Here is a 20,397-nt window from a genome sequence, read left to right on the forward strand (position 1 = left end):
GATAAAGTTAGGATAAGGATAATCTAAAAACAAAACAAAGAGGTCAATAGCATGGGAGACAAGAGAATTACAAAACAGAAGCATGGAATTAGAGAATATCTAAATAGAGAATGGCTGTGTTGAAGTCACCAAGATAAAGTAGTAAAAATGTTTTTCATTCAGTTTAATGGTTATGTCTACTTAGTGGTATTGTGTTTATTTTATTTTTCGAAGCAACAGGAACAAAAAGTATTTAAAAATATTTGCAAACATGTTTACACAAGGATGTTTTAGGAGTAAACTTTTATAAATCAGCTGCCTTTTCAGAAGGCACTTTACACAAGTGTTGTATGAAGTACCTAACAGCTATACTTGAGTAAAAGCAAAGATTCGTTTCTGAAAAATGATCCAAATAAAAGTCAAGTCTGTCCATCAGAAACTATTCAAGTGTCTGATATTAAGTTTACTTAATTATCAAAAGTATAAGCAAATTTAGGATATCTTCTCAATTTATACATAGTCGAAAAAGTTCTTACAAATTTAAAATAATTCAGAATAACTTCTTTTTGAGTTTGAGTCTTAGTACAATCACTAAAATATGAGCCTAGTAAGGGGCAGTGACATCCAGCATGAGCTGACATCTTAATGATTGCATACTAATTCAATGGGTCTGATGCTAATAAGGGAGGTGTGCAGGCTTCCCTGCTTTAAGAAGGAGCTAATCCATTCCAAAAAACCCTTCAAAAAGTAAATTTTGATAGCACAAACACCTAACTACAATTAATTTTAATGGAAATCGCCTTTAACCTGTTCCCTGCCCTCTCAATATTTTTGTTCAAATAACACTGAACTATATGGAATTTGGCAGAATTAGTTTAATAATAACATTAGTCATTAAAATAACCCTATATAAGGCATTCCCCTTCAATAAATCATCACTAAATTCATAAAGTGGTAAGACGTCCATCAATTAGGTGCCCGTATGTATTGTCCAAAAGAAGGTGACAATGTCTGATGAACAAAGGCAAGTGTTTGGCGTAAGATAGTAAACTGTGTGATGAACATTTATGGGCCACTGCATCTGGTTTCCACAACAGGACTAGAATGTCCAAATAAAAGGCAACAAGAAGCACAAAAAAAAAGGGATGTAAGGCATATCCTGTGAGGAGAGGTTAGTAAATGCATGATGCAACTGAAACAGATGACTTATTTCACCATTAAGCCCATTTTAATAAAAGGGCACTTCACTATGCTGGTGTTTAATAAAGCACCTCACCTACACTTCTAATTTCTCATTCAAAGAATTGACCTTTTATTTTTTCTTAAGCTTTTCCCACTAGGCCATGATCTGTTTTGGAGCTGTGATTCCCAAAATAATGTGAGAAGACATATGAGCAACACACGTGAACCATGGCATGGAGCATACAAGTACACCTTGCTGCACACTGTGGCTCAGTGCCACCCAGTTCGGCAGGATACTGTGAGGACTGAGTCTGAAAAATTATTAAAGACAGATACCAAGAATGCATGTCACAAACATCCAGCCCTGCCCCAAACAGCCAGGCCAGCCTTGTCTGGTATGCTCGTGTGACAACATTGGTTGACCAAAGCTACATCAGCTCTGAAAATGACTGAGACTGAGACTGCATATGACTATAGTCAAGCCCCCATTCTGCAGGTTGTGGTGAGGTGTAATTGTAGATGATCAGGTGTTAGCACCAGTTACGCATGTTTGAAAATCGTCCCAGGTTCCTCATATGCATGAATTTGTGGAAAAGACAGTGTTTTAGATAACTGACTGAGTCAAACATTGATCTTGTTTGGGTAGCCTTTTTGTCTACTGGTTTAATGTTGCAGTAACAAAATGAGTCTAGCAAAATATATTAAACAATGCCTAAATGTAGTGAAGTGAAAGTGAAAATTATACTCAACTAGGAAGTAAAACTCATTTCAAGGTCACAGGAAGCCAGTGAATATCACAGAAGCATTGGGTATGCAGTTATGTCATGCAATCATTCTGATCAGGTGAGGCAGAGGTCAATACTCATACCTGGAGGCTCAGATTGAAGATGGAAAAAGGGGATGGTTGTTATTTACTTCACAGCACATGAAGGACTAAACATATTTTTTTTAATTCAGTAGGAGTACTGCCATATTTCTAGTATTCAGTGTTAAAGCAGGCAGACATCAATAGTTGAAAACACTTACTTATACCGATGAACCCAAAAATGCATGGGCAGAACATGCAATCCCCATACAGCTGGAGCTGTGAGGCAGGAATGACTGAGGAATGAGGCTCTGCACAACCACTCTGCCTATATGTTAAAACATCTGTATTAAACTTACTAATTTTTTTATCCCGATGAAAACTATTTCTATACCTATAACTTTTGTTTAGTTCTTGTCACTTGAATGCAAGTTTCGGGGACAGCTGAAGGGTTCTGATGGTTGCAGTTCTCCTTTGGACCAGGGGCTGGCACTGTTGCCTTATGTCTTTTCTACTCCACCCTCTGCATGATGGAAGACTGACACCTGTTCAACCTCTGATTTCACTTCCATTATACGCCTTCCTGGACCCACCTCTTCCTGCCTGGATCCTATATAAACCCTTCCAACACCTCATCATGATAGTCTGATCTTGGACTTGCATCTGGAAAGATGTTTAAGCCTTTGTACAACTCGTTTTTTGCTTCTGCAATAATGCAGGGATCATGGAAGTGCCCCATCCCCTTATAATTTGTCTTGGCATTGCTTACGATGTGTACTTAAACTCTGCATCAATAGCTGTCACTAGATGAGCAAAGCACATGCATGCACAACAACAGCTGCTTCACTCCTGGCTCACCCAGGAAGAGTCAACAAATTTTTGTAAAAACATCACAAAAATTTTCTTTTTTAATATTTTTCTCAGTGTTTTATAAGCATTACCATTCATTTCAAAGGAACAAGCGTTTGGCTGAAAATGCTCAAAAACTGATGCATGTAAGAGTTTTCTAAACCGCTTGTTGCAAAAACACTTAGGCATGAATAGTGTCATTAAAAATACAGTACTAACAAATAACTTTACAAGAAGTTTAAGAACGCTCTGGTCTAATGCTAAAACACAAGAAAAATGTTTAGATGTGAATGGACCCATAAGTGTTTGTTATGCACAGTAAAATAAAAAGTTTTTTCTTTCTTACCTGACGCTTTTACAGTTGCCAAGTCCAATCGCCAGTCTCCTGATGCATTCTGGTGTGAGGTCTAATTTGAAAAGCTGGAGCTCCTTTAATTCTCCACAGTAACTTATGACAGAGCCCAAAGCTGCACAATCCAAAGGAGATAACGTCATATCTCTGAACTCTAACCTAGACTCTTTTCCAATGCAATCTCGTATTAATTTCTTATTCTGTGTCTCAAAGAGCCACTGAAATACTCGCAGAGTTTCATTTTTATCAGCAGATTGCAGAGCAAGTTGAGTTCTTTTCTTTACCCAGTCTAGGGTCTTCACAGCATGCTTCTTTTCAAAGTCCCCTAGGATTTCCTTCAATAATTCAGTCACAGGAGGTCTGGCAAGCCCTGCTAAGAACCGAGTGAGAATCTCAAAACGACCATCTTTACAAGAGTCAAGCTCCTTAAATAGCTCCTCAATGAGAACTGAGGAATCAAGGAAGTAGTAGCAGGCAGCAATGAACTCTTGCAGGGTAAGGTGGAAGAACGTGTAAGTTGTGCGCTCGAGGGTGCTCTCTCTCTGCAAGATTTCTTTCAGAAACCCAGAGAGAAATGCAGAAGGGAGGACTTGTTGGAGACCAAAGGTGAACATCTCTTGTTTGTCATAGAACACAAGAATCTTGTTAGCAACTCCATAATAAGCCATCTTCCCCAGTTTCACTAAAATACCCCGTTTGTCCTCAGCTTCTCGTTTGTGATTGGTGAGGATGTTGTAAAGAAACAACACAAAGAGCTCAGTGACAGTTCTGGGTGCTGCTTTACGCTGTTCTTTGGGTGTGCTGAAGTGGCTCTTCAACACTGAGCAGATAATCCAGCAGTAAGAGGGGTTGAAACACATGGTGTACAGAATGGCATTCTCCTCGACATACTGAAAAGCCTCCATGCCCAGATCCACATCACCAAAGAACTTCTTAAAATACATCATTCTTTCCATAGTAAAAAAACCCAGGATTTCTGCATACCGATCAACTCTGTCCATATTCAGGGACTCTAAGGCAGTTGGTCTGCTTGTGATCAGGACTGTGCAGCCTTTTAGCAATTTCCTGCTGATCAGGCTGGTGACCAGGATGTGAATGGGAAAGTAGTCCTCTGGGTTTGAACACAGCCGGTTTTGTGTGAAGTCCAGTTTATGTTTATACTCATCTAGTCCATCAAATATAAAAAGCAATGACCCAGGGCTCTGTAGGATGTTTCTCAGAGTCTCATCATTCAGATATGTATAGTGCCTCACAATCAGCCTAGTCAGAGGCATTTCACGCTCATTCTCCTCCAGGATGTTGAGCTCCCTGAACTTGAAAAGGAACACAAATGCAAAGTTCTTATATTGAGCATCAATTGCCCAATCATAAATGATCTTCTGGACCATGGTGGTCTTCCCAATTCCAGCGACCCCACTGACCACCACAATCTGAGGGAAAGTTTCATTTCCCGGAGTCTTTCTGAAAAGCTGCTCAGTCCAGATTCGTTCACATTTCTCTTTTGTTCGCTGTTCCATAAGGGCTGCATGAGCCTTTCCAGTCTTCAGAAGTTCATGCTGAGTCTCAATATAGTTTTTTCTGTACTGATTAATGACGATCAGCTCTGTGTACCAACTGTTTAAGACAACATTTTTGCTGTGTGGATCTCCAGGGGAAGGCTGGTTTGTTGATGTAACCAAATTTTCTCTGTGTTTGTTCTGCAGACCTTAAAACGACAATGGCAGCAAGTAAGCAAATGGAGGACCAGTGCAATTAAAGAGCAGCTTTGCCAGAAGACATGCTAGAAGTGGATTACCTTTAACATACGAATCAAGGGAAAGTGGCTGGAAGTTGAAATGACACTGCTCCAGTAGGCACAATCCTGAAACCAAAGAAAAGGCAATGGATGAGGCAATCACTGGAGTAAGGAAGAGGATCAAATCAAGTCACAGTGATTGTGAGTAAAGGTACTTGGTATTTTAAATACAGTACTATGCACAACTTTTATGTGGGCACCTCTTCATCATAACTGTTTGTTGGACATCCTATTTCAATACCATGACCATTAATATGGAGTTGGATCACCCTCCCTTTGTGACTATAACAGTCTCCACTCCTCTAAGATGACTTTTCACAAGGTTTTGGAGTGTGTCTGTAGGAGACTATGGCCATTCTGCCAAAACAGCATTTGCGATGTCATGTACTAATGTTGGATGATAAGACATGGCTCCTAATCGGAGTTCAAATTCATACCAATAGTGCTCAAATGGGGTTGGGGTCAGGGGTCTGTTTGGTTCACTTGAATTCCTTCATACTTTTATGGACCTGGCTTTATGCACAGGGGCACAGTCACACTGAAACAGGAAAGGTCCTTCCCCAATCTGTTGCCAGACACTTAGAAGCACAGTCTTTGTATGCTGTAGCATTAATAGTACCCTTTACTGGAACCAAGGGACCTAGTCTAAACTATAAAAAACAACCCCGAATCATTATCCCATCTCCACCAAACCTTACAGTAGGCACTATGCAGTTCAGAAAGTCACATTCTCCCGTTATCCACCAAACTCAGATAGTGAATAGTGATTCATTATACCAGTTGCTCCAGAGCCCATTCTAGCTGATCCCTGGCATCTATCATAGTGGTCTTAGACGTGTGTGCAGCTGTTTGGCCATGAAAACCCATTTCATGAAGCTCCCAGATCACAGCTCTTGTGCTGATGTTGCTTCCACAGGTGGTGTGGAACTCTGTTGTGATTGATGTGATAGAGGAGAGGTGATTTTTTACACACTATGCACTTCAGCACTCAGTGGCCATGCTCTGTGATGAGGGAAGATCTAGCAGAGTAGATATTTCACATACTGACTTGTGACAAAGGTGGCATCCTATGACAGTGTCATGTTTAAAATCACTGAGCTCTTCAGTATGCACCATTCTTCTACCAATGTTTGTCAATGAAGATAGTATGTCTTTAGCTCTGTTTTGAAATAATAAAGGACAACCGAAAGAAATGTGTTGCAGTAACCTCAACACATTTTGCTTGTAACCAGTACATGGTGATGCATGTTTCTCTGCTGCTCTGAATCAACAGAAAAATAGTCATGTTCTGTAACAGAAGGGTGGGATTATCAATTTTTCCCATTCTGTGAGTCTATAAATACAGTAGATAAATAATGACAATGTAATGTGACAAGGACAAGATAAAAATGGTAAACCACACAACCAAAAGTGATTATCCTTTGTGTTTTGGAATTGGTTTAACCATGCAGTGCAGCAGTGTGGAAAGTGTTCAGTCTTTTTAACACCAGAATCCCTGAAGCCTACGATAAAACTAGTAATCCCAGGCCAATTTGCCAATGCTTTTCAAAGGGAGATTCTGAAATTTTAAAACTTCAAACAGAGCTGTCTGTTCAAGACAAACAACGAAACCCAACGAAAATTGAATTGTCTCAACACATTTCATTGAAAAATGAGTGTATCACATTTCAATATAATTGTTTCCTAGGGGGTCGAGTTGTTTCAGGCAAATATACAGATGTACAGACAGACAAACTGACTGACAAGTAAAGGCAAAAGATGGCACAGTTTGGATGAAGCAAGGGGTTGGACATCATCCTGCCAGTGACTCTGCCACACATCCTTCAGTGAAACAGCAGGGCTTACAGAACTCGCTAAGGTACATGCAATGTCCTGTTTGTGATTATGTTTTGTGATGGTCTTTATATAAAAAAACATTTATATGTTACTTATATACAAGTGTTTTTCATAGGCTTCAGGGATTCTAGTGTTAAATTACATTTTTAGGTGCATTCACATATAACGTGCGAAGTCTTTATTGGCAACGGCCATGTCCATCTGTCTGTCTGTCAGTCGGTCAGTCAGCTTGTCTGTCTGTACATCTGTATATCTGTCTGAAACACCTTAACGCCCCATGAAACAATTACCGTATATACTCGTGTATAATTTGGGTCTTGAAACCAGAAAAATTGATCATAAAATCAGACCCCGACTTAAACACCCGTTCAAAAATGCGACACATTTTTTTTTATATCTTCTTGCCTCCTCCAATCTCGCACCAGTTTCTAAAACACATCAAATTTTGCTGAATCAGTGCACTTACCAATTTCTTTCACCACTTAAATGACTTAATTTAAAACAAACTTCATATTTTCTTCTGATCACAGATAAGGGATGCTCTTACAATAAAGATGTATGAGGGTGTGAGATACAAAAAACACAAAACAGTGCAAACGTTGCTTTGGAATCATTCGGGTATTACTGTGTGGTCATGTAGGCGCAATACATCGAAAAAAAAGGCAGCGTGCTCTGTGGTTACTCTCTCAGGTGGGCATTAGCATATAATAATCCCATGGAACAATAGTGCGAGTTTTCCACATTCGACTTATACGACCGACATTATAAAATACCGGAAATTATATGGTAAAATAAAGCCCTGACTTGGAGAACTTATCCACAAGTATATACAGTATTTTGAAATGTGATACTGCAATGAAAATTGAATTGTCTCAAAGAATTTCATTGAAAAATGAGTGTATCTTCAACAGACACCACTGTATGCAATTTAAAAATTTCAAAAACTCCTTTTGAAAAGCATTGGCAAATTTGTGAGCTTCTCTATTTTGAAATGGAGAAACTTCAACTAGGAATTAGTTTACTGCTTCAGTTTTACCTTGAAAGGAGTTACCCCTACTCGGTCTATTTATCTCTCTTTCATCTCCAAAAGATGCTACTGATGGCAAACAGGTCCTCTGCATAAGTTAATAAAAAATTAGCAGATTGCATGTATGGGGCAGAAAGTTATTTTCACTTCTGTCTGCTTGAGAATGCATAGGACCACAGTCCTCTTATCAGCAGGTCCACTGTATGCATCTTCCTCCTCCCAAAACTTAAATCAGTATCAGACAAGTTAAATGATCTTATCAACTGTAAAATTATGAAATGCAAGCAAGGAAAACAAAGGGTTATATAGATAGGAATGAACCACCCTATGGCATGTAGCCAGCTGAGCACAGAACAAATAAACATTTAGTCCAGGGGTGGGCAAACCTTTGGCTCAGGGGCCACATTGACTTTTAAAATTTGACAGACGGGTCGGGCCAGCACTAGATTGTATATATATTTTAAGCACAAACATAAAAAAAGCATTACAGTGTTCATATTTACATTCACTTTTAGTGAGAACAGTGTTGTTGATCACCCTTTTTTGCCAGTGCATCAAAGTCTGGTGTTAGTTTTGTTGTGGCAATTCTCAGAACAGATCTGAGGTGTTCATCACTCAGCTGGGATCTGTGGGGTGCTTTGTTGATGTTCATCACACAAAATGTCTGTTCACACAGATATGTAGAGCCAAACAACACCAGCATCCTCTGTGCCATCTTCTGGATGTTTGGAAATTTGGCTGCGCTTAATGAAGCATAAAACTTATCCAGTTTAAGAGAGTTGAACTTCTCCTTTAAGTCGGTGTCACATTGGAGATCAATCAGTTCCAACTGCAACTCCTGTGGCGCCCTTTCTAACACCTGTTCAAAAATGCAACACTTACATTTTTTTTTACATCTTCAGGTGTGAAGGGACATGACACCAGCTGAAGTGACTTGTAAATTTTTCCAAAATTACAGAACCGACGGCAGAATTTTCCATGCAGGTCATCCAGTGATTTCCTATATTTTTCACAAGTTGAGAAGACTCTTTCAGCGTAGCCAGTGTGGGGAAATGAGTGAATCAGTTGTTTGACATTTGCTTTGAGAATAAAGCTAGCTTGGTTTTGAAGACTCTGACGTTTGTGTACATTTTATGCACAAACTGGTCTTTCCCTTGTAGCTTCACGTTCAGCTCATTCATGTGTGTCAGTATTTCTACAGCAAAAGCTAAATCACAAAGCCAATCTGTGTCACTCAACTCAGGAAAATCGTCAGCTTTCTCAAGTAGCTCCAAAAATGAGATAATCTCCTGTTTGAGCTTCCACACTCGTTGACATACTTTCCCCAAACTTAACCAGCGGACATAGGAAGCAAGTCCTGGTGATCAGCGTCAATTTCTTCAAGAAACTTAATTATACTGGCGATGCTGAAGTCCCCTCGTTCGAATAAAGTTAAAGAGTTTTACAACTGGCTTCACTACGTAGTCAAGCTGAAATATGGATTTACAGTGCTCTCTGGTGGATTAGGCAGTGTAAGAAAATTACCTCCTGCTCAGGGTTGTCCTCCTTCATCCCTCTCCTGGATTCTTTAGAGCAACCCAACATTTTTTCCAGTCAGATTTGCCGATCTATCTGTGGTAACATTGGTGAGCGTACTCCAAGTTAGCTTGTGCCTTTTGCGCCTCTCCCTGCGTTTTCCCCTTTAAGGATTCCATGGCCAAAAACTCCTCCATTATCTCAAAATTGTCATTAATCCCTCTGATAAAAATTAAAAGGTGAGCAGTGTCCTTTATCTTATTACTTTCGTCCAGTGCCAAGGAATATAACGTAAATGACTCCACTTTTTTTGTTTAGCTTGCTAGCTAAGTCTTCGTTAATAAGCTCAACATGGCAAGTCACTGTCTTGCGTGATAAGCTAATTTTTTCAAATTTGTTCTTGCTCTCAGGACACAACATACCTGCTGTCTCTACCATGCACTCTTTGAGAAACTCCCCTTCAGAGAAAGGCATGCTGGTCTTTGCTAATTTGAATGCCAGCACATAACTTGCCTTCTTGCTTGATTCTTAGATGGCAGTTTGTCAGATAAAGGTGTTTTGCTGAGCCTGCAATCTAGCTGCCAACCTCTGAGCGGTAGCCGTCCGTTCTTGCGTTGACTGGTTTTTAGCGTAATTACCATGATTGGTGGAAAAGTGATGGCTGATGTTGTATTCCTTTAAAACCGCAACAGTTTCTTGGCAAAAAAGACATACAGCCTTTGACCGGACTTCAGTGAAAGAATATTTAGTTGTCCATTCCTTATTAAACACTCGGCACTCACTGTCGACTTATCTTTTCTTTATCCCACTCATTGTTGCAGCTGGATTCAGAGCAGCAGCAGAGTAATAACAGAGAGTAGCCTGGGCTCCACAAAAGCAAGCCAATGTATCACTGCGCCTAATGTGCCACCTGGTGGAATGCCAGGCATTACAGGACAAGGTCAAATGAATGCAGTAATAATTATGATATGATTTGAATCAGGCAATTCTGTACCAATCTTCGGCGGGCCAGATTAAAAAGACCAACGGGCCGGACATCGTCCGCGGGCAATAGTTTGCCCACCCCTGATTTAGTCAATACTGTTTACCTTACGCTAAACCAAGGTCACAGCTCCATTATCTGCACATTATAATGATCCACTTTTTCACTCTTACTTTCTTACTCTTACTGTCCAGGTGATGGTGATAGTCACGATTTTCAGGCAATTTGTTGTGATAAATAATTGAAAGAATGTCACAATGCCCCAGTCTTATTAGCCTGCCCATTTAATAAAACATTGCTCTGCCAATACAAACATCCTCAAAATTATTTAGAACAGCAAAGGGGGCCCCCAAACTCCACCAGTTCTCATTTCGATATAATATACCTATCAAACTCCAGTGGGGAAACCCTTGGTGTTGAATATGGGATTTTATGATTGACTACAACAACAACAACATTTATTTATATAGCACATTTTCATACAAAAAGTAGCTCAAAGTGCTTTACATAGTGAAGAATAGAAAAATAAAAGACACAGTAAGAAAATAAAATAAGTCAACATTAATTAACATAAAATAAGAGTAAGGTCCAAAAAAAAAAAAAAAAACTCCAGACGGATGGAGAAAAAAAATAAAATCTGTAGGGATTCCAGACCATTAGACTGCCCAGCCCCCTCTGGACATTCTACCTAACATAAATGAAACAGTCCACTTTGGATTTTGGGTTCTCACGGAAGGACTTGATGATGATGGTCACGTAGACTTCTGGCTTTTGATCCATCCATAATTGTTGGAACATCATGATGCTTTGAGTAGGTGGTGACTAGAATAGAGTCTGGTCCAGGTCTGTTGCCATATCCTGGTGAGATAACCTTTGGCCCCTGAGACCCTGAAATGGACTGAGAAGGTTGTAGATCCCACTTACTGAATACAGTCCAGTGGAAGGCTACAGTGTCTGCACAGTCCTCAAACACACCTGAATGCTATACCACGTGTACATTTTCTAACTTGTTAGTTCCTTAATTTCTCTAAGTCGTGCATTCTTTCTATTTTCTCATTTGAACTTTGTTATTATGATTTTGATTTTGCCTCCAAGAAAACGCCTTGTGAAGGAAATTTTGTAAAATTCATTTAGCATTCTGGTTTTGGCTGAAGGATGCTTGCAGGAAGTATGTACAGGTTTTTAACATCCTTTTTCATTAGTCGTAACAAAATTACATTAATATTGTTTCATCATTCTGGAGTGGGCTGTTAGTAAATGTGTTGATGATTTTCAATAAGGGTGTTTCAGTTATTTGAATAAGACATTCAATAGATATCTGAACTACCGTGTTTCCCTGAAAATAAGACCAAGTCTTATATAAATTTTTGCTCCAAAAGATGCACTAGGACTTATTTTCAGGGGATGTCTTATATTTATTCATGTACAACAATATACATTTATCCAAATAGAGTCATGTCATCTCCTTCTGAAATATAGTCATAAGTCTCCACATTCAAACACTGAATTCTAGCCTGAATTTCTTGCTACTCCAGTCACTTTTAGGATCCTCCAGGGTCGATGTGTGTGCTTCGATGTTTGATGAATGGTTCGATGTGGTGAAGCAAAATGCCGACATACAAATGAATCTGTGGTGCTTTTATATTCAAGCCTCGCATATTCCCCAAAGTAATGACACGATACATTTTAAAAGTCTCACATGCCATCTTTTGTGCCGTCTTTTTTTTTTTGCACCTTTACAATACCATCAGAATGTATGGCGGCGTATTCATAATTTCCACTTTAACCTTGTAGTTTACTTTATCATTAAAGCAGACCGTCGTAAACATCTTCTTAAAACTGACCCAGTTGTTAAATTGCTACCCGCTTCTGGGGCTTCTTCCTGTCCTGACAGCAGCAGCAAGTAGCATCACCACACAGAACACATTAAATTTATAATATTCCAGCTCTTTGCACATTTCGAATTCTTAGATTTATACTTGATATCATTTTCATGTAAAAAATTCATTAAAAATATGTATATTACATTTTACAGATAAATAGTTAACTTTGTTTAAATAATGAATACTACGAATAGTTACACATTTGGGATGGCACGGTGGCAGAGCTGTAGCAAGTCACATCCCTTGTGAACCCTGCCTGGAGTTTGCATGTTTTCCTGGTGGGTTTCCACAGTGTGCTCAGCCTTCCACCCAAAGACATGAAGGTTTGGGGATTTGGTGAAGCTACAATGATTTTAGTGTATGTGAGTGTTTGTGTTCACCTTGCGATGAGCTGATGCCTTGTCCAGGGATTTTGTTTCTGACTTGCGCCGATGATGCTAGACTGGCCGCATCCCCGAATTGATGGATGTAATCTTTAAACATCCTCTTTTCAGTGATATTGTGGCTAGGTGTCCTCAGAATTTAATGGATGTTTTGGGCACACGTGTCGTATCACGTGAAGTATAAACCTGGCCTTAGGCGCCTTACTTTTCAGCTGCCGATCTTGACTATTTTTGGGGTAGGGCTTATATTACACAGCAGCCTGAAAATCATGCTAGGGCTTATTTTCGGGGAAACACGGTAGCATGAAGACATGGGTACTTTACTTGTGAGAATCTGTCTTCTTTTTCCTCTCCTTCTCTCATGCATTTGTGCACAGCAGAGATTGTTGGAATAAAAAAAGTACAATGTCTCTAAGAGTTTTCTTCATTCATAAACAAAAATTAATGCAAAGATGCATATAAAGTATGTTCAATCTCTAACCCAGACCAGACATTTCCATATGACAGTGACAATTATGCTCAGCTTTTACCTGCTGTATAAAGGTTTCTTACTCAAATAATAAAAGCAGCAGTCCATAAGGCTGCTAATTTTTTGACTCCTGACTGACTACAGAGAAGCCTTTGTTTGGTAATATGCTGTTAATCACTCACCCTCTTCTGCCACCTCCTTTAATATTCTTGTTAGGTTTGGTGATGGAAATCTCACAAGTTCTTCAGCGCAAGCCATCCACAGACTGACTAAAACCTGTTGGTCCTTATTTATCATCACATCATTAATAAAGGACTCTACACCCACTGTGCCTTCAGATTGTTCTTTGGCTTTAACCCCCTGAAACACAAACAAATACATTTAGATGTGGTTGATGTACTACCAGTATGGTTTCTATCTATTACATGAGTGAGAGAACTGTTCATGAAAGCAAAGAAGTAGGATATAATTGTAGATGAATGATTTGTTTATACTGGTGTCCCACTCATGGTCGATTTTTGCCTTGCCTTCTAATTCTGCCAGGATAGGTTCCAACTCTTGGGACTTGTAGTCTAAAAGAGGTGTCAGAAAATGGGTGAAGTGAAGGATGTATGAATGTTTTTGAACTTTCTCATCAGTTGTCATGTTTCACCCTGCCCCTTCCTGTAGATAAACTGTATTTTTCCATATGCAGAATATTGTGAGATTAATATGAAAATCATATAATAATAATGAAAATCATTGGATAGATAGATAGAGTTGTTGCACATGTGCTTCAAACATTTTATCAATGAAACAAAAAATGCTGACAACAACATGAAGGAAGGACATGCATGCACTTTAGCACTCCTGTTGAGCTCCAATGAATTGATGCCTTCATGATCATCAATTGGTTCATATGATTAGCTGAAAAGAGTCAAACAAAAAGAACGAATCATTCACGAATTGGCCATCACTACAGTATGTTATTCAAGTGCTGGATTCTCTTAATAACAAACAAACTCTGTATTGCTAGTTGGGGAAAAATAAATCAAGTTTCTACAGCACTTTTTTGACTGCGATATTCTAAGAGTTTTGGCTCTGGTTATCAATTTTGATTAAATTTTCTGCTGATTTATACTCTGACTTTTCTCATGATGATAAATCAGTCTATTCCTAAAAACAGTTATTCTCTTCATCTAGCAGTTATGGTTTGCCTGCTTCACCTCAGCACATGTGCCATTAATGTGTTCAGCACAGAGAAAGTCTAGTAATCCAGTGATTCCCAAACTCGGTGGCTACAGCTTTTTTGTCCCGATCAGCTTCTCATTTTAATTGGACTCCTGTCCTAATTAAGTTACTTCTTATTTGCCAGTTTCTTTGTTTTGGGGCCAGTGTAGAAATTGTAAAACTAAGTTTGGTAAATTTTTATTAAAAAGTGCTAAGTGGTCAAATGGGGGTATAATGTCGTTTTTTATTTTTATTTTTATGTTTTAACAATATTTTCATCCAGATTTTCATTCTTCTTTTTCAGGTGTTCTGGTTATTTAATCCATTATTTATCTATTAGTGGGTCTAAGATTGATGTAGTTGCAGCCTTTCATCATTCTGTGTTGTTTGCTGTACTGTTTTTAAATTATTATTAGAATAGAATGAACGGAATAAAGGACACAGAAAAAAGTAAAATATTAAGAAAACAACAAAAGAGAGTTAAGCATTTAAAGCTATAGAAAAAAACAGAAATATTTTTAAAATATTAAATGTGCTCCCCTTGACTCTCTTGTATATTGAAATAGAAGAAAAGGTCAGATTCACTTGCACTTGCAATATTTCTCAAATATCATATTTCTTTGTTTCTAATCATAACTAATTGATAATATCAACACACAATCATTTACCTCTATTTATAATCAAACTTTATATTTAAATGATATTTTCACACTTAGGAATGTTGAAAACGGTGGTGGAATTATTTCATGATTATAAATGCATTACCGAAATTACGTGCAAAGTAAAAAAAATGTTATAGTCACCTAAAAACATATAAGTGTTAGTTAGCATTATATAATATGCATTGCAATAAACCTCCTAACCTACTTCTGTTCTCGGAAAAATATTGATCAGTCTTGAGGACTCAGACATTTCTGTAACATTTAAAAAACATTTTAAAGTCCCTTCCTTTCAAAGATTGCAGAGTATAGTGGGAAAAGGATCTCTCCTCAACATTTCAGAAAAGGAGTGGAAGGCAGCAATGCACAGAATTCACTCTAGCTCCACATGCGAAAAGCATACAATTATTTAACTTAAAATCATTTATTGAGCACATCTCTCTCGTTTAAGATTGTCCAAAATGTTTCCAGGGCAAGATCTAACCTGCCAACGTTGCAATCAAGTTCCAGCCTCACTGGGTCACATGTTTTGGGTGTGCAACAAATTAACATCATTTCAAGATCTTTAAATACCTATCAGACAGCCTCGGAGTCACAGTCCCTCCTAACCCATTAACAGCTGTGTTTGGGGTACTCCCAGATGGCCTAGTATGTAGAATATTAACCTACTTATGTGTTTGTAATACAGTACAGGAAGTATAGAAATCAATTCAACAACAACATAAGGAAACTAATGAAAATAAGTTGTTCAGACCCAAATGCCTTTTCATTATATCTTAGCCAGTGTTGGGAGATAACACATTAAAAGTAATATGAGTTAAGTAGTAAGGTTTCATTTTTCAGTAACAAATAATGTAGTGCAATACTTATTTTATCGAAGCAAAAACATTTGCTTTAAGATAAAAACAAATTACAGATATGCATCACTGCATTAATACTTAAGTTTATTAGTGATGATCTTATGTTATTTTACAGAACTATTGTGTTTATTTGGTAAAAAAAGGCACATGTGCTCTGGCCATTGGGTGTCATGTGCGTACCGAGCAATCAAGTGAAAAGAACTGAAAAAAACTTAGGAGTTTGCATTTAATCCCGTAATCCTTTAATCTTTGGGTGCTCGCTTTAGGGATGGATGTTGTTTACAATATTTATAAAACATATTTATAAAACAAATTGTAAAATTTGGCTGTTTCTGGTGAGTTTCATATATGGGATTATAATTTAAACACAAATGCTGGCCAGTAAAATGTGAAGTTATTCATACAAAAGTAGAACAAGTGACGCAAAAGTAAGGCACTGTTCTTAACACATTACATTTATAGCAAGTAACTATATAATAACCTTAGTTACTTTTTTAAGTAATGAGTAATATAACAAAGTTACTTTTAAAGGTTTAAATGTTCCCTAACACTGATCTTAGCAAAGTGTTTCCAAACACTTGGGAGATTTAAAGCCCTAAAGCTACTACTGTCAAACTCACTGTTACTGCAATATTTGTAATTTTTATTTAGATAAAAAGAAAATACTTTTTTTAACTCACCTTTGCTTCATCATTAGTCAAGATTTCCTTGGTAGCCAGGTTCTGCAGGATGCTAGTGATGTCATATTCAATAACATATGCCAGGTAGGGCTTGTAGTACTCAGTGATCTTGCGGAGATCTTCGTGCGTAAAATCTGTTATAACCTTACAAAACTTCTCTGTCAGTTCTGCCATTAAGAAGAAAAAAGAACAAACACCAAGTCAAGAAACTACTGGAGACATAGGTAAGGTTTTCCTTTTTTTTTCACTGTGTTTTTTGCATACATGTTTGGTACAGCTACTTTACTATAAACTGAATTCTGCTTCTCTACAAAGCATAAGGTTGCCAGTTGAATTACCTTCACTGCTTGAGTATTCCCTATCAAGTCCATACATCTGCCATGCTTCAACAATATCAACTTAAATTACTCTGAGCAAAAACTTCAGCTAAATAAATGTAGTGTAAAGACATAAGCATATGCAACACAAACAGAACATTCCAGCTACTCTGGGTTCCATTCAAAGCTAAGCAGGATAAGTAATTGATGTCTGACTGTGAATTGTTTGTACTAGCAAGTGAGAAAGCAAGCAGGAGTGTTTGCTTTGTGATGCACTGGTGTCTTATCCATGACTGGTTCCTGCTAGGACTGTGTGATTTATTAAAAGTTCACATTGTGAAAACATCACCGATTTGCCATACCATCACCTGTGTTGCTGGTAGCGCATTGTGGGTTCGGGGTGGGGGGTGCTTGGGATATGTTACAGAAAAAATTTTATTTTTTTATTCTTTTTAATTGTGTATTATAAAGTGCAATGATCCAAGCTCAGATCCCTGAAGAATGTTCTCCTTTTAACTATACTGTTCATTTTTGGCAAATTAAATCAACTTGAAAACACTTTTTACAAGCTACTGCACACACCAATAGCTTCTACTTTCACAGTTAACCTTTGTTATGGTCCTCATCAAAGGCTTTCTGAAAGACTAAATTGCTTCTCCATCTGCCTATTCAAAAAAGTCTCACATATTTGGACTGGGGTGGCAACAGCACTAACCCACATACCTACAGTATTTGCCAATCCATTAAACATTATTTTCATACAAAGGTTTCTCTACTTTTGAAGTGTTTAATTGGTCTCTTAGTCCCTCATTTTTTTTTCAAAGAAGAGGGTGACTTTTTCATAATTACTCTGAATGTTTAGTTTTAGGAGCACTAAACTACAAAGTTGTTCTCACCAGAGAAAGCAGCAACTTCTTCTTTTGTACGTCTTCTCCTGGAGATCATTGTACTTGGCTCTTCTAAGAGAAAAAGTGACTCACTTGGAGATATGAAATAGACTGATCAGTATTTGGTTTCAGCTTGCTTTTTCTCTCATGTAGAACTTTTCAGCAAAGCTCACTGGTTGTCACAGCAGACAGGGACTGTAGGAGAAAAAAAGAACATCAATAAATTACACTACTCTACTGAAGAAAATGCAAAGACTAATAAATGGTGTCAGGTGACTGTCTAGAAATTGGCATCACACCTAGTTTAGAAAAACGGCTTTATCCTTAAGGATTTATTTATATTATACACTCATTCAGGAAGTGGTCCCCTGAGGCAGAGCAGGCTCTGAGGGACTGCTTTGGGACTACGAGCTGGGCTATCCTGCAGGGGTCACACAGTGAGAACATTAAGGAGGTTGTTGACTGCACTACTGACTACATCAACTTCTGTATGGACATTGTAGTTCCAGTAAGAACAGTACGCTGCTATGCTAACAACAAGCCATGGATTACAAGTGACATCAAGATCCTTTTGAACCAGAAGAAAAGGGCTTTTTAAGGCGGTGATCAGCATGAGCTCAAGGGCATGCAGAAGGAACTCAGAGAGTCCTGCTCAGGGAGGCGAATTAGCAGTACAGGAGAAAGCTGGAGCAGAAGTTGCAGAATAACAGCATGAAGGAAGTGTGGGATGGGATGAAGAACATCACTGGCTGCAGCTTGAAGCAGGGGGCACCATCAAGAGAGACGTGGAGAGAGCAAACCAAATGAACAACTTCTTTAACAGGTTTGACCACCCTAACCCACTTTCACCTCGGAGTACTACATCCTCCACCCATCCTTCTGCTGATACCAGCATAGGAGAGACATACCCACCCACAATTACAGCAGCCCAGGTGAGCAGAGAGCCGAGGAGACTTCGTGCCAGCAGTGGGTCCAGATGGAGTATCGCCATGGCTGCTGAAGGTCTGTGCGCTGGAGCTGGGGAGTCCTCTACAGCGCATCTTCAACCTGAGCTTGGAATAGGGGAGAGTCCCGAGGCTTTAGAAAACATCTTGCATCACCCCAGACCCAAAGGTATCACGTCCTAGTGAGCTGAATGACTTCCGAACCTGTCATTCTGACGTCATATGTGATGAAGACCATGGAGCAGCTGCTGCTTTACCATCTGAGGCAACAGGTCCACCATGCCCTCGAACCTCTGCAATTCGCATACCAGGAGAAGGTGGGAGCGGAGGATGCCATCATCTATATGTTACACCGATCCCTCTCCCACTTGGACAGAGGCAGTGGTGCTGTAAGAATTATGTTTCTGGACTTCTCTAGCGCCTTCAACACCATCCAACCTCTGCTCCTTAGGGACAAGCTGACAGAGATGGTAGTAGACTCACACCTGGTGGCATGGATTGTGGACTATCTTACAGACAGACCTCAGTATGTGCGTCTTGGGAACTGCAGGTCTGACATTGCGGTCAGCAACACAGGAGCACCGCAGGGGACTGTACTTTCTCCAGTCCTGTTCAGCCTATATACATTGGACTTCCAATGCAACTCGGAGTCCTGCCACATGGAAAAGTTCGCTGATGACAATGCTATCATGGGCTGCAGAAGGAGTGGGAAGAGTGGGAAGGAGGACTATAGGAACCTAATCAAGGACTTTGTTAAATGGTGCGACTTAAACCACTTACACCTGAACACCAGCAAAACCAAGGAGCTGGTGGTGGATTTTAGGAGACCCAGGCCCCTCCTGGACTCCAAGATTATCAGAGGCGACTGTGTGCAGAGGGTGCAGACCTATAAATACCTGGGAGTGCAGCTGGATGATAAATTGGACAGGACTGCCAATACTGATGCTCCGTGCAAGAAAGGACAGAGCCGACTATACTTTCTTAGAAGGCTGGCGTTCTTCAACATCTGCAATAAGATGCTGCAGATGTTCTATAAAACGGTTGTGGCGAGTGCCCTCTTCTATGCGGTAGTGTGCCGAGGACACAGCATAAAGAAGAAGAACGCCTCACGCCTGGACAAACTGGTGAGGAAGGCAGGCTCTATTGTAGACATTGAGCTGGTTAGTTTGACATCCATGGCAGATCGATGGGCTTGAGCAGGCTCCTGTCAATCATGGAGAATCCACTGCATCCACTGCATCCACTGAACAGTATCATCTCCAGACTGCTGTCACTGTCCTGCTCCACTGACAGACTGAGGAGATCGTTCCTCCCCCACACTATGCGACTCTTCAGTTCCACCCGGGGGGTAAACATTAACATTATTCAAAGTTATTGTCTGTTTTACCTGCATTTTTATCACTCTTTAATTTAGTATTGTTTTTTTATCAGTATGCTGCTGCTGGACTATGTGAATTTCCCCTTGGGATTAATAAAGCATCTATCTATGTATCTTATTTGGCCAGAACAAGTATCAAGTGTGATACACAGAAGGCTGTGTACTTTGGTTATGATGATAATAGGAGTATGTGCCTTATAATGGACTGGCATTTTGATTGGCTCCAGTAGACCCTGTGACACTGTAGTTAGGCTATAATGGGTTGGATAATGGATGGATGGATGGACATTTAAAGCTACTTAGTTCCTGATGCTCTAAAATTACCAAAGTTTAGTAGCAAGTCAAGAAATCTGGTGTTTGTTTTGTGAAGACAGAGGAGTGGCATTTCAGTACTTCTGTTTCACAG

At 39.2% G+C, this 20,397-nt stretch overlaps 1 protein-coding gene across 6 annotated transcripts in view; it reads right to left on the minus strand.

Moving 5' to 3' along the window:
* LOC120537574 (NACHT, LRR and PYD domains-containing protein 3-like) overlaps positions 1-20,397 on the minus strand; it is a 57,716-nt gene that overhangs the window by 26,114 nt on the left and 11,205 nt on the right. For all 6 annotated transcript variants that reach the window (XM_039766614.1, XM_039766616.1, XM_039766610.1 and 3 more), the window contains 5 exons: positions 17,679-17,864; positions 16,466-16,632; positions 13,240-13,417; positions 4,963-5,028; positions 3,162-4,872 (listed from right to left, as the gene is read on the minus strand). In XM_039766614.1, coding sequence (XP_039622548.1) covers positions 3,162-4,872; positions 4,963-5,028; positions 13,240-13,417; positions 16,466-16,632; positions 17,679-17,727 — 2,171 coding nt within the window. In that variant the 5' untranslated portion in view covers positions 17,728-17,864. The remainder of the gene's footprint in view (positions 1-3,161; positions 4,873-4,962; positions 5,029-13,239; positions 13,418-16,465; positions 16,633-17,678; positions 17,865-20,397) is intronic.

The sequence above is a fragment of the Polypterus senegalus genome, chromosome 10 (genome assembly GCF_016835505.1).
Source record: "Polypterus senegalus isolate Bchr_013 chromosome 10, ASM1683550v1, whole genome shotgun sequence".
NCBI classification, from domain to species: Eukaryota; Metazoa; Chordata; class Cladistia; order Polypteriformes; family Polypteridae; genus Polypterus; species Polypterus senegalus.